The 18,012-nt window shown below is 43.4% G+C and overlaps 1 protein-coding gene across 1 annotated transcript; it reads right to left on the bottom strand.

Annotated features, from left to right (window-relative positions):
• Positions 1 to 2,730: 2,730 nt before the first annotated feature.
• Positions 2,731 to 6,360, bottom strand: mboat4 (membrane bound O-acyltransferase domain containing 4). Its single transcript, XM_063194208.1, has 5 exons — positions 6,248 to 6,360; positions 5,336 to 5,563; positions 3,858 to 4,747; positions 3,183 to 3,301; positions 2,731 to 2,751 (listed from the first exon to the last, which is right to left on the bottom strand). Exons 1-5 carry the CDS (start codon positions 6,358 to 6,360, stop codon positions 2,731 to 2,733), a joined length of 1,371 nt encoding a protein of 456 aa, XP_063050278.1.
• Between the last annotated feature and the right edge of the window lie 11,652 nt (positions 6,361 to 18,012).

The following is an 18,012-nucleotide window of genomic DNA, read 5'->3' as shown; positions in this document are numbered from 1 at the left end:
ATGTCACAGTTGCAACATAGGCTACCTACATTCAAATACAGGCTGTGAAGAAGGCAGTGTTTGTACTCATCGTACAATGGGTTTTGCATTCTGATGACAGACATAAGGCTATTGTATTGTTTCTGGGTAAATGAGGCAAATGGAAAAAAGTGTTGCAACTGTCCTTGTTCTGTTCTCCCTTATTTCCTTTGTCTCTCCTTACCAGGAAATGAAGACCTCAGCTGGGAGGTCTAAACTGTGTCTGAGGCTGTACGCAGTTTGCCGTGTTCCCACTGCTGAGAAGTCAGTCGCCCCATTTGCGTAAGATAACTCTAGCCTAAGATTAACAAAATGTAATTACCGGTACAGTGATGATAACTGATGGAATATAAATTATTTCATGTGGTATTAAAATTGCAAATGACGCAGACTATACAACTCACTAAAAAAGACATAAGCACATGAAAAAAACACATGACCCATTTTGTTTTCACTTACCTCTTCACAAGAAATATAAATTAACATTAAGATGACTTAATGCAAGTCTGAATTTATGGTCTTTTTAAAAAAATACAACAGTGTTGACGAATTATTGTACAATTATTATAACAATTAGAATTAATTATAACAGCTCCTTCCATGTAATGGTCAGAGCATGACGTGAGTGAAAGAGAGATGTTCATACTAGGGTACACAATAACAGAGGTCTAAATTAACTTTTTTCTTCACCTGCCAAAATGGCTAGTAGATGTTAATTCTACCAAGCACACACTCACTAATGGGTCAAAGTAAGATAGTCTTTTCTACCAGCCAAACTGAATTTTCACCAGCATTTGGCTGGTTTGCTGGTATTAATTTAGAGCCCTGCACAATGCGTATCATGTATACAGTATGTTTAGTAAGTGTGTTGTAGATCCAGTTATTCAATGGCTTCAGATGATAGAGTCCAGTGACCTTTATTTTCAGTGATCAGACGGTTCTTGCCAGGTGAAGGACCTCTTTATTGAAAACATCTGAGTGCACAAGCTGAACAAGCCATGTTGGAAAATGTTTTGGTGAGACTTGTCACAGACTGAGCTGTGACGCTCACGCAACCAATAGCGTCCAGGCAGCAATTAAGCCGGCACTTTCAACCATGCTGCACTGACGCCGACTGTGTTTCACTTTTCATTCATCTGTACACTGTTTTCATTCCCAGGTTCATTGTTCAGTCATTAACCACCTTCATTTGCCATAACTTTTACCTAGCATTGTAACATGGAGTGCAGGGAAAGGCCTACCGGCATTTCTTATGTTTCAATGACCCATTTCTAACCACGTTTCAAAACGTGCATTTCATAGCGTTATACATTTCTCAATTCTCATCTGGTTACTGATTTCTAAGGTTAAAGAATCACCACATTTGAAATCATAGTTTATTTAGTTTAAAAGATTGTAAAGCAAACATTTCTGTGTCAGTTACTCACCAACTTACCAGCTGCAGGCACTTCCTTGGTTAGAGAACCAGAGGGAATGTTCCACTGTGTATTTATAGTGGGGTGGCCAAGGTTCAGTGGGGCAAACCATTTTAGCAGGGGTGGTTTTACTGGGAATGTTTAGAATGTATTTTATTGTGCATAGAAAATGTTTCGGCTAAAGAAAATGATTTTGGTTGTAAATGTATTTTGTTTGTATTTCTTTGGTTTGTTATTTTGGGCTTCAAGTATTGTTATCGAGTTGATTGATTTATTTTGCTGAATGGTCTTACCTGAGGGGAAGGGCTGTTTGTTTGATAATGGCTCAGAGCCTCAGTGTCAGGGTGAGCAGCATAGGAGACAGTTGCGTCTCAGAACGTATATGCAAGTAGTGGCTCAGAAGCTGTTATGCTATAGTCTGGCACTCTTGCCATGTTTTGTTTCATGAGACTTTTGCTCACCTTTTGTTTTGCTCATTTTTGAAGCCCTGTAAGTGCACTTTTAAGAAAATTTGAAAAAGAAGAAAAATAAAAAGAAAAGCTTTTCCTTTGGGAAGAAAACTGTCTCTTTTCCACTCCGTCGCCGGTCATCCTGCTACATGTGGTGTCAGAAGCTTGGGGTAGCGGAGTGAGACTGAGAGAAGACCAACCGAGACGGAGAGAAGACCAACCAAAGCAGCTGACGAGATGGCATCCAGGAGGAAGGGTACTGAAGGCAAGGAAGATGGAGCGATAGGGGGCGCCACTGAGACAGAAGCGCCCACTCCACAGCCTGCCACAGCAGACCCGGGCATCAATCGTCTCTCCATGATGTTCCAGTCGTTCATGGAAGTTCAACATGCCAGAGATGAGGGAATGGAGAGAGGTGCAGCCGTGCAAGCTCAGCAGGTCAAGGTCCTGACCTATCAGGTGACGCAGCTCCAGCTGGACATGAAGTCGGGCCGAGCCACACCCCCACCACCACCCGAGGGCACTTCAACGCCTGAACCAACATCACCGTCTGAATCTTCAAGTTCAACGGCGGAATCAGCACAGCGAGTGACCACAGAGGGGCGTCCACCAGAGATGGCCAAGCTGGAAGAAGACGACAATATCGAACACTACTGGACGACCTTTGAAAGGCTGGCGAAGAGCGACCTGGGCTGTGCACCTCATCCCGTTGCTGACTGGAAAAGCTGCAGTGCTTTTGTGGCCAGGAGGGTCATAAGAGCTCTATTTTTCATGCGAAGGTTTTAAGTTTGGTGCTACCATTTGACTTTGAAGTACTGTGCAGGTATGGAAACACTAATGCTGACTTTTTAGGCCACCAGAGGGGCCATCTTCAGAAGGGGGGGGAAATGTCACAGACTGAGCTGTGACGCTCACGCAACCAATAGCGTACAGGCAGCAATTAAGCCGGCACTTTCAACCATGCTGCACTGACGCCGACTGTGTTTCACTTTTCATTCATCTGTACACTGTTTTCATTCCCAGGTTCATTGTTCAGTCATTAACCACCTTCATTTGCCATAACTTTTACCTAGCATTGTAACATGGAGTGCAGGGAAAGGCCTACCGGCATTTCTTATGTTTCAATGACCCATTTTTACCACGTTTCAAAACGCGCATTTCATAGCGTTATACATTTCTCAATTCTCATCTGGTTACTAGTTTCTTAAGGTTAAATAATCACCACTTGAGCAGGCTATTTCAAATTAAGTTTATTTAGTTAAAATATCGTAAAGCAAACATTCCTGTGTCAGTTACTCACCAACTTACCAGCTGCAGTCACTTCCTTGGTTAGAGAACCAGAGGGAATGTTCCACTGTGTATTTATAGTGGGGTGGCCAAGGTTCAGTGGGGCAAACCATTTTAGCAGGGGTGGTTTTACTGGGAATGTGTAGAATGTATTTTATTGTGCATAGAAAATGTTTCGGCTAAAGAAAATGATTTTGGTTGTAAATGTATTTTGTTTGTATTTCTTTGGTTTGTTATTTTGGGCTTCAAGTATTGTTATCGAGTTGATTGATTTATTTTGCTGAATGGTCTTACCTGAGGGGAGGGGCTGTTTGTTTGATAATGGCTCAGAGCCTCAGTGTCAAGTTGAGCAGCATAGGAGATAGTTGTGTCTCAGAACTGAATGGAAGTAGTGGCTCAGAAGCTGTTATGCTATAGTCTGGCACTCTTGCCATGTTTTGTTTCATGGCACTTTTTGCTCACCTTTATTTTCCTCATTTTTGAACCCCTGTAAATGCACTTTTAAGAAAATTGAAAAAGAAGAAAAAGAAAAAGAAAAGCTTGTCCCTTGGGAAGAAAACTGTCTCTTGTCCACTCCGTCGCCGGTCATCCTGCTACAAGACTGTATATCCTGAATCCATGATGGCCAACCTTCCTCAATGTAGTAAAAGTGCTGATACCGTGAATACATGAATAAGAAGAAAAATACACAGACACCTTATACAATAAAACCACAAACTTGCATGCCATACTTCAATGGCGATAACAACACAGGCTATTGTCATCTGGGTCTGAATCCAACTTAAAGATGTCAGTGTCTTCCTCCTCCATGGAGAAGTTACCCTGGGTTTTAAATATCTATGGATGTGGCGATCTGCCTTGACGCTGGCAGCCCAGAGGGCAAACCCAGCGACCTGGCCCGGGTACAGGCCATGCCACAGGGCCGAGAACCCAAACGTCAACACCAGGGGCCACGCCTTGCATCTCTGGTAAACCAGCCTTCGCAGCCATGCTGCGGTTGTGCCATTCCACATGCGGGTGAACTCAGACAAGCGACACGAGGTCTCCGTAGTCCACAGTTCCCCATCTGACAGACCATTCCAGCTCTTGGAGGAGCCATCTTGGAGGTTACCACGGTAACCGAGACCAATCGCATTATTCAGACATTCGCTCACGGCCCAGTGAGAGTAGTAGCTCATCTTCAGAAACAGCGACAGATTCCACATCCACAGAGCACCTTGCAGACTGTGAAAGTAGTTGAGATTAGCAGAGCTAATTTGGAGGATAAACATTAGTATGCACTTGAAGCCCTCTATGGCCGCAACCCACGAAAGTCTCAAAAATACTCTGCTTAGAGGAGAAGGTGGGGGATGTTGTTGAATATGCAGTAAGAACGACAAAAAATGATTGTATGAACATAGAGGCCCACCAAGCATGGAGGTAAATGACAGATTATAACAGATAAAAGGGAGGAGGTTTGAGATGTGTAGTCTTTCTTTTATCCCAGGGGGGAGAATCACTTTACCATCCTCAACATCCATAGATACTGAAGTGACTCGTTGGGTTAGCAGCATCAAAGAGGACATCATCACCAGACATCTGCAATATGAACAATAGAACAATATATTTTTTACAGTACACATTCAGAATATCAGACTTATTTTGTTCAGCTGGAAAGTGGTAAAATACTATTGCACAATGCACATCTAAGTTGTAGAAATAAATGTATACAAAAAATCAAATAAATTCACACAGACACAGGCGTGCACGGGCGCACGCACACGCACACACACACACACACACACACACACACACACACACACACACACACACACACACACACACACACACACACACACACACACACAAACACACACTATATTGTGAGGTCGTTCCATTGACCCCCTTTCATATCTAAGTAAAGAATGCCTAACTGTGCCCAGACCAAAACAATCCCTGACTCTAATTTGCCAGTACAGAAAGGTTTTTGCACTTGTAGTTTTTTCAACAACAAAATGGCCTTTGGGCACACACATGCCTGAGCACATGCACATGCACTCACGCATGCACACACTGACTCACGCACGCACGCACGCACGCACGCACGCACGCACGCACACACACACACACACACACACACACACACACACACACACACACACACACACACACACACACATGCCTTACCTGGGGTCTACAGGCTGCGCATGGTGCCAGTGAAGTTTGTGAAGTAGAACTGCATGCCAGAGGGATTGCCAGAACATTAGTACTGTGCAAGCACAAAGATGAACTCTCCTTGAGTCAACTAGATGAATAACTGACGTTGAGATGAGTACGGAGGCAAACAGGACAGTGCTGTACCAGCCCATGCTGACGACCGCTAGTAAGATCCCTCCAGCCGTCAGGTAGAGGTACCTGTCAAAATAAGGGGGGAAGCTTTTAGGGCTTTTTCGACTTCATTTAACACATGGATAGTGATGGTGTGACAGGAGAGTACGTAGGCCTAGAGAAAAAGATGGGTAAGGATCAGGAGATGAGTTTGGATCAGACTGGAGCCCTACTACCAGAAATATGGCATGGCATCATAGCCCACTGAGTCATGACTCATGGCATTAGTTTTCATTTCAAGCCGATATTATGGATGGAAGATATAGGAAATCTCGATGGAATTACTCATAGGTGTACTTGGAAGAAAGGTCAGCAGAAACAGCTAAACTTCATGTGGGGTGCATTAACCTCGAATCCTATATTACATTAACATGCTCAATTTCACAGCACTGAAGTGAGAAAAAACTTGTTTTAAAAAACACATTAAAATAAATAATAATGGTTAAAGAGTGGGTTTGTGAACCACACAAGTCATCATTAAGATATCAGTGAAATCCCCTGTTTTAAATTTACACATAGGAATAATAAATGGTCATGAGCATGGTTTCTTGAAGCCCCACAGATAAACACAGAACCTGAACCTGCACAAAATTCATTCATGCATTCATCTGCACCCAAACATTCACCTCACAGAAATGCTACACAGTAAAGAACACAGAATGGCCACCGAAGCTTGGCTATGTATTATTTTGCCAAAACATCCAACTTTACCTCTGAACCAAGGTCAGGTATCCACGTGTTGTCAAATAATAAAACAGTACAGCAAAAGGCACAGAGAGAATTTGGTATATCAGCTGTTCACTAAAGTCCCATAATGGTGCCATGTTACTGTTTGACAGCTTCATTTTCATGCAGCCAAACTGAGGAAATGCAACCTTTATAGACCAGTCTGTGAAGTATGTTTCATACCGTTGTTAACATGGCAACAGAAAGCATTTCCATTTTAGACAGGAATCCATTAGATAACACAGTAACCCAAGTGAGGCATGTACACAAAACAAGGTTTGTTTGATTAGCTCGATGATGTGCTTTTAAAGATTAGATATGATACTGCTCATATAAGTAACCTTTGCTGTCATGTCCAACACACATTAGTACTCACAGTAGCTGTTTTCTCCTTACACAATATTGTCTTACACTCAGAGGAGGGAACGGGGAAATATGAACTCTATTGACACATAAGTAACAAACTATCCTATGTGTATCCTAAAATACAGAAGTAACTAACCCAAACAATTAGATAGCTTGAAAGGGTGAAGGACATCAGACACTGATGCAATAGGCCTATTGAAGGCCAGGATGACCGTGAAAGTGAAACTCAGTGCAAATGTATTAAGGGGCAACTAGCCCCTATTGAAATATTTCAATAGGCCCTTCTGTGGCCTATCGGTAGGGCACTAGCTCACTAGCCAGGCCTACCACCTGTCTCCTTGACCCTATGCCCTCCTCTCTTGTCAAGGCCTCTCTACCAGTTCTCAGTCCCCTCCTTACCAACATGATTAACACTTCTCTCCTGACAGGCATAGTTCCAAACTCCCTAAAGATTGCAGCCATCACGCCTATCCTCAAAAAAGCTGGAGCTGCAGCGGATGATTTTAAAAACTACCGTCCCATCTCAAACCTTCCCTTCATCTCCAAGCTGCTAGAGCGTACTGTGGCCTTACAGCTTCAAGAACACATGACATCATTTAGCCTATGGGAGGAACTGCAGTCTGGGTTCAGGGCTAAGCATAGCACTGAAACTGCACTAGTCAAGGTCGTAAACGACCTTTTATTAGCTGCGGATTCAGGCCATTTCAGTATCCTCCTGCTACTTGATTTAACAGCTGCCTTTGACACAGTCTGCCACAACGTCCTTCTCACAAGGCTGGAAACCCTACTGGGCATCAATGGTACTGCACTCTCATGGTTCAGGTCCTATCTAACTGGAAGAGAGCAGTTTGTCTCTATTGGTGATTTCCGGTCTCCAAATTCACTCCTCACACATGGTGTTCCACAAGGCTCAGTTTTAGGCCCCCTACTCTTCATCATCTATATTCTTCCCCTAGGTAACATTCTCCGAAAACATGGCCTAAATTTCCATTGTTATGCAGATGACACCCAAATCTACATACACACTAAACCCTCCCATCCACTCCCCCTTGCTAACTTAACAACTTGCCTCAATGAAATTAGTAATTGGATGACCCAAAATTTTCTTAAACTTAATCAAAGCAAAACCGAAGCCATCATCATCGCCACCCCATCATTACTTAGAAAGATAAACCTTTCTCAGTTCTCTATCCCTGACTATTGTACCTCCACTTCCTCTGAAGTAAAAAATCATCGACTCTTCTCTCTCCTTTGAATCCCATAATTAAACACCTCACCAAAACGGCGTTTTCCACCTTAAAACCATCTCCAGACTCCACCCTTCTCTCACCCCTACCTCTGCTGAGACCCTCATTCACTCTTTCGTAACCTCCAGATTAGATTATTGCAATGCCCTACTCACTGGTCTCCCCACTAAATTGATTAACCGTCTACAATACATTCAAAACTCAGCAGCTAGATTACTTACACACACCAGACCCTGGCATCACATTACCCCTATCCTCTATCAATTACACTGGCTTCCTATCCATTCACGTATCCATTTCAAAATTCTCCTCCTCGTATACAAGGCCCAGCACAACCTTGCACCCTCCTACATCACAAGTCTCCTCACCCCATACAATCCCACCCGCACACTACGATCCACTGATTCACTCCTCCTTACTGTTCCCTCCACACACCTGCGCACCATGGGCGACAGGGCATTTAGTGTTGTTGGCCCCAAACTTTGGAATTCTCTTCCACTTTCACTTCGTCAATGCTCTACACCAGTGTTTCCCAACCTTTTTTGTCTCGCGTACCCCCTATGCCTCTTAGTTGTGCCATGAGTACCCCCTAATTCATGTTCTATATCGCGTTCTCTGTCCTGATGTGACCGCTCCATACATTTGTTATAATGATACATTTTTTCCAAGTACCCCCTGCAGTGTGCTCGCGTACCCCTAGTGGTACACGTACCCCTGGTTGGGAAACACTGCTCTACACTATCTACTTTCAAATCTAAGCTAAAGACACACCTTTTCTCTTCTGCTTTTTAACTTCACTGACAGGCACTTCCACTTATTTTAATTATCAGTCTATTTTTTTATTTTTTATTTTACATATTATTTCTCCCACTCATTTTTATTTTATTTTCAAATGCATTCTACTTCTTTTTTCTTATTTTAAAAAACATTTATTTTATTGTAAGTTACTTTTATTTCTATTTTATTCTTGCATTTTTATTACTCTCCTATTGTTAATTCACTGAAGCTTTGTTATACTTTCTCTACTGTTATGTATTTGTTTTTGATTGTAAAGTGTCCTTGGGTATTTTGAAAGGCGCTCATAAATAAAATGTATTATTATTATTATTACACCAGCAATCCGGGTTCGATTCCGACCCGGGTCATTTGCCGGTCTTTCCCCGTCTCTCTCTGCCCTCTCGTGTCCTGTCCCTCTGTTACACAGTCTTATCTCAAATAAAGTGCCCCCCCCCCCCTTTCAATTTGCACGAAGGGCACCTTCTCCCATTTAAACACCGCCAGTGATTACACTGGCAGATTATTGCTACAGTGAAGTTGAACCTTGGACCAACAAGTTCAAAGGTGTGTAGCAATATAAGAAGTATAGTATACAGAGGGAATATGAGGCCCCCTGCAATGTGTGAAAGCAACTGCAGGAATTTCACATAGGTAAGTATACACCTCAAGGTTTTCGGACCATATGATATGTGATTGTGTTTTGGTGACGTTTGGCAACCCCTTTTGGTTGGACACAATTAATAACCATCATCATGCAAACCTTTCAGTCCAGCATGCATTTCCAGCAGCATGCATGACACATCTTGAACACGGCTGACCATGCCAGCTAATAATATAGAGCCAGGAGACAACTTCTGTGTCAAACACATTTCATCACAAGTTAAGGCTCACCACCATTAACATGTAAACTACAAGATGAACCCTAGCGGCACAAATTATTTTTGCCTGGAGGGTTGGTCTTGCACTACACAAGGGGAAATCATAGCCCAGCTGGGCCCTGAAATTGTCCTCCAATCACAAAACTGTATCACTGTGGTTGTTTTCTATTTGATTGAGTCACGCGGTGTAGCACGGTGGTGACACAGTTGCATTGATGATTTCCAGTTTCAACCCTTGCATCCACAGTAATTCATCCTGGTCAGTGGTGTGAGTGCGACCTAAGATTATTCATGTTATGGCACTGCGTCTCAAAGTGGGGCGTAAGCCCCCCTGGGGGGGGGCGCGGAGGCATCTCAAGGGGGGGTGTGTGACATCTGATTTTGTTTTGTTTCATTTATCCTAAGGAAATGATTTTCCTGTCTCGCCAATAAGTCAATACGTTTAAAGCCCTCACCAACATTATATTATTAGTTGTCATGAATTTGAATAGCATAGGAAATGAACACACATCTGCATTCGACTGCAGTCCCTCTTTGTTTAATCTCACCTGCTGTTGCATGGGGGGGTGGGGGGTGGGGGGGTGTATCGGAAGCATCCAGACCCTCCGAAGGGGAATGATGGGAAAAGATTGAGAACCACTGTCTTATGGTATGCCTTGCCAGGCTAACTCACCCTGTAGGCCTATCTTCTAATCTAAACTCAGTGTACTTCTCAGAAGTGTCTTGCGACTTTGTGTTGCCGGAGAGTCTCAAGGACAGCTGGAGAGGTAACCGTGAATCATGGTACTGCAGGCTATCTGAATAAACTTTCAAACAATGTTGTTTCGACGTCGCACTCTCATGCATTTGTGCTGTTGTGGGAAATCATAGACAGCACAACCGATATACACATTGAAGTGGAGTGCTTAACAGGCAGTGGCCTTGCTATTCCTGTCTTAACTACCAAGCTGAGAGTCGTCGTGGTGTGTGAGATAAATAGGCTCGTTCGTGACAACGCAGTAAGATTTTTGCTAGGCAGTGGGCATGCGCACTTTGCCAGTTTGATGCTAACCATAAAGCATCAAACTGGCAAAGTGCGCATGCCCACTGCCTAGCAAAAATCTTACTGCTTCGTCACGAACGAGCCTATTGGCTTTATCAATCTGCCTCGAGATCCCACCCAGGAAGTTTAGTGTTGTCCACCAACAGGGTAGCCTGATTATCATCGACTTCTTTCTCTCTTCGAGACTTGGTCTGACCAAGAGCATAACAATTAACATTTCCCAAACAGCATGCTTGACCCACCTCCCTAAGTTTGCTAATGTTTGTTTGCTTCCCAACAAAGTGGGAGGAGTTCCAGTTTTTTTCGGGAGCTCAGAAACTATATTTGTGTTGCTCTTGGCCTGACTAGAAGCAACACTGAAGTTATTGCATCACTAGGAGGGCACAGCCTGGCTAGTGGCTACCATCAGGGCACATTGTGTGACTGTATGGCTGCAAATCATTACGGTTCCTGGCATCCTTTCCTCCAGCCTTCATCCTCTTGCCTCAGTGTCATAGAGCAATGGTTCCCAAACTTTACCATGGTAAGGCCCCCCACATACCGGTATATTGCAGCCAAGGCCCACCTTACATGGGTCATGGGTCATGCCACACTATTTTTCTTTGTATCCCTTTTCACAATCAGAGTCTAGGTCTGTTAGTCAGTGCCCCACTGGAATGTTTAAAATAATAACTTGACAACAATAGAAGTAATATTCAGAGATGCAATAGATTATTGTAATGCAGTTCTTAACTAATGGGAATATTGTTAAGGTTATTTTGGTTTATTTTGGTGTACTTTTTACTGCACATTAGCTGTCAGTAGGCCTAGCCTACCCAGAACCAGAACAGGTGTGGCTAATTAAGGGAGGCATGGTCAATTTTTATTTTATTTTAGATCTGCTGTAGAATACTCAATGGCAACCACTGCTTGCTGTGAGGACTAATTAGTTAGCTGCTGGGCCTAGTGAGTCAACCAGAACAGGTGTTGCCAATTAAGGGTTATGAAAGTTACTCTTCAGTGTTCGTTAGCTAAATTAGATTATGTTATTTACTACAACTGCTATTCATGGGTTCTGAATTTTTGTTTCCCCCTGGCTGCGCAACCCTGGCTGCACACAACTCAACCTCTGATTGTTGGAAACCGCTGTCTGTCAAAAAAACAGCTCACGTGGTTGGCTGCCAGTGTCTTGCCCCTCCTCACAACACCGTTTTATAAACAAAAAAACATATATGCTTTTAGGTCCTAAAAGCATATGTGTTTTTTTTTGTTTATAAAACGGTGCAGGCACACCACCCAGACTCGGCCTACCAGTGTCAATAAATTGTTTAGAGGGCAGATCCCGGTGTCCTGTCGATATGAGCGACCCGTCGAGATGTGATTCTTTTCGCTACTGAGCAGGCGCACGCATGCGCACACCCTCGCGGCGGTTTTCGCGGGTGATTGCCCATCGAATTGTGAGACCGCAGTTTACGATAGGATCCCCTGAGACAGTCAACTTTAGTGACTCAATCTGTATGAAATAGTGTGGATCATCCAGCAGATCATACACCTGTTTAGTGACTCAGACTTAACTTGGTTCTCCAACCCAGCAGCGCTTTTTGTAGCCTACCCGTAATTATATCAGGCATAGGCTACTACATATTCTCAATTTGGAAAATCTGCGAAATAGCGTGGCCTCGAACATTTGCTACTTTGTTGCCTAACCGTAATCGCTCACACACGCAGCCTCGAACATTGTAACATCGATCAGAAAATAGGCCTACTATTTATGTTGAGAGGCGTTCTCATTGCAAAATGAATAAAAAATCGCCCCCTCTGAGCTGTCAAAATGTTCCCTCCACCCTTTTCACTCAAGAATTTGAATCGACTGCATTGTAAAATGCCTGAACATGATCATAAGAAATGCACTGGTGGGGATGTTTAGAAAATGATCCCGGTCATTAAAAGAGGTGTTGCCCATAAATTGACAGACATCTGCCAAAACAAAGCCTCTATCTGCTATCTGCATCTGCTATCTGGGAATCTCTGATCGCGCTTGTTTATCCCCATAGCACATCATTTCATATGGCGTTGCCTTGCGAGCCCACGTCGCATTGAAACCAAACTAACAGCAAATGGCTGCATTAAACAACCCGTAACAAACTCAACTCACTCTTTCATATGGCACGTTTCTTAACTTGCTCAAACGAGAGGCTCACGGTTTTTTAGTGGCAGCAGCCGCACGTTCTTATTAAACTCCGCACGAACGATTGCACACCCCTGTCCGTGAAATAAACAAAGTAGGCTAATGGTTATTAAAACAGTCCTACTTGGACCGATTGAAACGCCTTCCGCGTAAAATCAAGGTCGCTCATTTAGATGAGGCATCGCAAATCGATAGAACACCACTATCGAATAGGGCGACCGGTCGCTCATCTCGACGAGGCAACACATCTCGACAGAACACCGGCAACGCTAGCGGGGGAACAAGAAAGAGGCGCAGTCTTCGTTCCGAACCCGGGGGGGAATAGGGTGAAGAGGGGTTAAGGGGGGGCGCACAAAGGCAGCGTCCAGACATCCAATACCACGGAAAGCACACAGTGGAAGGAACCCAGGGCAAGGAAACCACCCGTCTGAGTGTAACCGATGTGCAAGTGGAGCCCACAGAGGTATAGCGCCCCAAATGCAGGCCCCAAATATCAAGAGGTATTCCCCAATGGAAAACCAGGCCTTGGCACAAGTAGAGGTGCTAAACTCGAATCTTTGAGGCGTCCGGATTGATTGGATCATTCCAAGGAGGGTATCCGGATTAGACGGATCAATCGGATCACACGGATCACTTATTTAAAATAAATATAAATAAATAAAAATAATGTATTTTTTAAAACGTTTCTGCCGTTAAGTAGCTATGCGCCTGGCCTTTGTTGTTCCATTTATCAATTCACGTTGATAAATCAAAGAGTAAGACAGTTTGATCAACAAAACTCACTTTATGAATGGAACAGTTCCTAAACTCATGCTGCGATCCGACCCACCTGGGTCTCCTCACTAAACATGCAACCACAACTCGAACAGCCTTTGGCAGCAGTGAAACGGCATGTTCCTGATTTTGCAATAAATACTGTGTGTGTTTGTATTTAAGAAGACTAAACGTCAAACATTTGGGAGCAGAAGTCTAGTTGAGCAGGGACAGTCAGGAGGCGAGCAGCAGATGACCACTCGCTTCGGCTGTTGCCTTGCGACTCACACACTCGTGGCAAAAACGAAACTTAAGCGTTGATCCGATCCGTAGGGGATTCGCTGCTACCAACAACTCAGTCAGGATTCGTCTCACCGAGTCGCCGAGGGCGCCGCTGCTGAGTGACTCGGACGAGGGGAGTGACAGCAGCAGTGGCTTTAAAGACTATAGCCTACGCTGTAACGCAGTGAGTGATAGTAGAGTCATGTCTGTAGACTATAATTTCCCTAAGAGTAGCCTACAGACTGAGATGTTAAAGCGTTGGCAGAGCACTATTAACATTAAAATGTAGACCTCAACAGAGTCAGAAGCACACGCATAGGGAGCGGGGATCCGCGACTCAAACACTCAATTGGCCACAACATAGAACTAGGCTGGACGGATCAAACAGGCTCGATGAATGACGAGGCGGGAGTTGGTTCAGTTTTACTCAGTGAGTGTTCGTGACTGAACAGCATACTAGGGAGATTAGAGAATGGCTGTTGTCAACTAAAGAGGATATATTCCGGTTTCACAATTTCTCGCGCTGTAACTGCCATTTTGTTGACATATTAATGAAATGCCGTCTGACCCGCCTTTGGCGGCTCAATGCACGACAGCCATCCGGTCTGTTCGGGTGAGGTCTTGATCCGGATCTCCAACCGGATCCTCCGGGTTTTTTATCATCTCTAGGCACAAGGGGGAATATCCAGCATGTTCAGTACACAACACCTGCAGGTGCAACTGAGAGGCACCATGCCCAAGACCGCCAGGCAAGCTTGAGCTGCCATGCGATCTTGCTGGCAGAAAAGACCCAGTCATTCTCCAGCAGGGCCGCAGGTCCAAGTTGCGGACGGAGAACCGAGTAGCAACCACCACCACAGCGAGTCGGCCAAGAAAGCCCCGATAGACACCTGTTTGAGGGCACACGCTCTGTTTCCCAGGGGGACATCAAAGGCGCACTTCCCCTCGATCAGGCAGCTTGGTCAAGCAGGGGCCTGAGATACTTCATTGGAGAAGTATGATCTAGCTAACCACGGGCGCCCTACCAAGGGACAGCACTCCAGGCAGCACAACTGACACTCGCGCTCCTGCTGAGCGCATGAGACACGCACAGTAAGGGGTGACCGACCCAAGGGAGACACGGGTAATGCGTCCTATTAGGAGAGGCAAGGATTCAGGTGGCCTTGCCACGATCAGTCTTGTGTTCCACAGAACTTGTGCCCGAACGTCAACCACCATTAGCGGAGGTCGGGTGCGCAAAGGGGACAGCACAGTGGCTGGAGAGGGCAGCCAGGGGAGGATGTTCATATCTTCGAATGTCCCAGGCTGACAAGCCAGAGCAGTTATGTGATTAGCTAAACTAAACATGTTTAATGTCAAGTCCAGAGCGGATAACGCAAATTCATGACAAAGCTTGTTTCTGGTGTTCACGCACCTTCTGTTTAACAACAATATCGAGAGAACCATGAATTGCTGTTATTAGCATATTATTACCACACTGTCATCGTATTATTAGCATGTCATAACCTTGGGGTCCATTGACATTAAGTTAAGAACTGGCTTATGTGTCATTGCTGAACATTTTAATATCTGTATCACTTCATCATCTATGGAAACATATTTGAGGAGAGTGAACAATTATTTCCACCAAATTTGCAATTTGCAAATTTCTAGGGTCTTTTTGGACACATCGTCATCACATTTTAAGTAGTAAATCAAGTATATTTGATTGTAGGCCTATTGGTCTTAATTACATACATTCCGAATTTCATGTGTCCATCATAAATTGCTTGGATAATTCTGTGCAATAAATCATTGTCTAGGGTCTTTTTTTGGCAGCCATCTTAGGTTATCTTCCACACACTGCGCTCTTCCGTCTTGTTGGTGCGTCTCTGAAGTAATCTAGTAGTAGGAAATGGATCGCACTCAATTTTTCTTCTTTCTTGTTGTTTTCTTTTTATTTTAACATTGCAGGGACTGACATGACAGACGTTTCGGCTGCACAGAGCCTTCTTCAGTGTCACCTTAGAAAATGGCCGCCATTTCAAGTGACAAATTTGATTGAACTGGTCTTAAGGGCATAAATGTTGAATTTCATGCTTTTATCATAATTTGCTAGGTCAATTCTATGCAATAAATCTATTTCTGGGGTCATTTTGGCGGCCATCTTGGAAAATGGCCACCATTTCAAGTGGCTAATCAGGTAGATTTGATCGTATTGGTCTTAAGCACATAAATGTTGAATTTCTTGCTTGTATCATAATTTTCTGGGTCAATTCTATGCAATAAATCAATTTCTGGAGCCTTTTTTGGCGGCCATCTTGGAAAATGGCCACCATTTCAAGTGGCCAATCAGGCAGATTTGATTGTATTGGTCTTAAGTACATACCTGCCAAGTTTCATGCTTGTATCATAATTTGCACGATTCAAGCCAAATTGGCCTTGTAGCCGCTCTACTAGGAGATACAAGGTGAGAAGGGTGAAATTTTAAACAATGACATATTCATTTGAAACTTTAACAGTTGGTAACTCACATTCAGGCAAACAATTTTTGTATTGCAAATTTTCTGAAATATGATGATGAAATATGCAAATGAGGTCATATGTATTGAAATATGTGATAACATCTGTGGTAACAGACCAAGCATGAAACAAATTGCAATAGTAAGGCTTCATACATTATATCGATCCTTCAACCCCTCTGGATCACATATTAAAAATCTGCTTTCAGGGGGGAGCTGTGGCGCAGTGTGCTAAGTCCCCCACATTTGGGCTTGCATGCCCATGGGGACCCCGGTTCGAGTCCAGCTGGGGTCATTTCCCGATCCCACCCCATCTTCCTGTCACCATCTCAGACTGTCCTATTAAATAAAGGCATAAAAGCCCCTAAAAATATATTTAAAAAACGTTCATCAATTTAGTGGAACATACTTCCCTAAGGTCAAAAGTTTCAGATTTTACCCACTAAATGGCAAAATGCTTTGGAAATCTGCTTATTCTGACAAAAACAAAAAAGTATGTTCCACTAAAGTGATGAAGGTAGTAATATGTGATGTAGGGATTAATATGTGATGTAGGGTGGATTAAGTATCAATAAAAAGTGTAAATCATTACTTTTGCAATTTGTTTTATGTTTTGCCCGTTATTGCATATTTTATCACATATTTAGGCCTAGGTAGATGTGATCTCATCTGCATATTTAATCATCATATTTCAGACAACTTGCAATACAAAAAATCGTTGTCTTTGCTTGAGTAAATTACTGTGAAAGTTTCAAATTGATATCTCATTGTTTAAACTTTTAGTCTATTCCCCAAGTATCTCCTTGTCTCCCTATGGGAAAATTAATGGGAAATCTCCAACTTTGACCTTGAAAAAAAGTATGTTCCACTAAATATAAAGGTGTAGATTTTTAGTATGTCATTGAGATATACCTAGGAATTAAAACAACTTCAAAATAAATTAAAAAAATGATTACTATTGCAATTTGTCCCGGGTCAAACACTAGATTGACTGGCCTATTTGGCCCAAAAGGCAAGCCCACTTTTAGCATTTTCATTGTCTAGTTTAAAATAAAAAATTGTGCTATACTTTTCCTGCCAACCTGCCGCGGCCCTCCTAGCACCCCTTCGCGGCCCCCCAGGTGTCCCCGGCCCCCAATTTGAAAACCACTGTCATAGAGTATTTTTCTGGGTGCTCACCCCCTTGATTGCAAATGAGACAATACGTTCTGATTTATGATAAGTATGATATTGTATAAAAACTTCACACATCTATGACGCAGAGCCTAGCATAACAAGGCTGGAGGACGTAAAGGAACTTTGATATGTGGTGGTCCACAGGTCTTCAGAGATACATAACATATTCCCCACATCAGAATTAAAACTATCTCTCTGTAAAAAAATGTCCTCTTACAATTAAACTCTTTAGACTGGAAGACGATTTGGATGAATAAGAATGTTTGCAAGTGTAACGGAGGCCTAGCCAGTTCACGCCCTCCTAGTGACACAACACCTTGCTTTCAGTCAGGCCAAGAGCAATGTAAATACTGTTTCTGATCTCCAGAAAAATCGGGAACTCCACCCACTTTGTCGGAGACCAGTCAACCAGTAGCGAACCTATGGAGGCGGGTCAGCCATGTAGTTTGGGAAATGTTAATTTTTATGCTCTTGGTCAAACCAATTCTCAAGGAGATTTGAAAGTCGATGATAATCATGCTAACGGACGCCAAATAGCAGAGTGTGGCGTGGAACGTTTGT

The sequence above is a fragment of the Engraulis encrasicolus genome, chromosome 3, assembly GCF_034702125.1.
Source record: "Engraulis encrasicolus isolate BLACKSEA-1 chromosome 3, IST_EnEncr_1.0, whole genome shotgun sequence".
Lineage (NCBI taxonomy): Eukaryota > Metazoa > Chordata > Actinopteri > Clupeiformes > Engraulidae > Engraulis > Engraulis encrasicolus.
This window is presented reverse-complemented; position numbering and strand designations above follow the sequence as displayed.

What these genes read in the sequence shown, in the direction of transcription:
- mboat4 (XM_063194208.1), bottom strand. Translation starts at nt 6,360, where the DNA reads ATGGCACCATTATGGGACTTTAGTGAACAGCTGATATACCAAATTCTC. An exon ending in TTATTGTATAAGGTGTCTGT is followed by an intron (nt 3,302 to 3,857) that starts GTATTTTTCTTC and finishes ACACATTCCCAG; the next exon opens with TAAAACCACCCCTGCTAAAA. An exon ending in TGACTGCAGCTGGTAAGTTG is followed by an intron (nt 2,752 to 3,182) that starts GTGAGTAACTGA and finishes CCCCTTCTGAAG; the next exon opens with ATGGCCCCTCTGGTGGCCTA.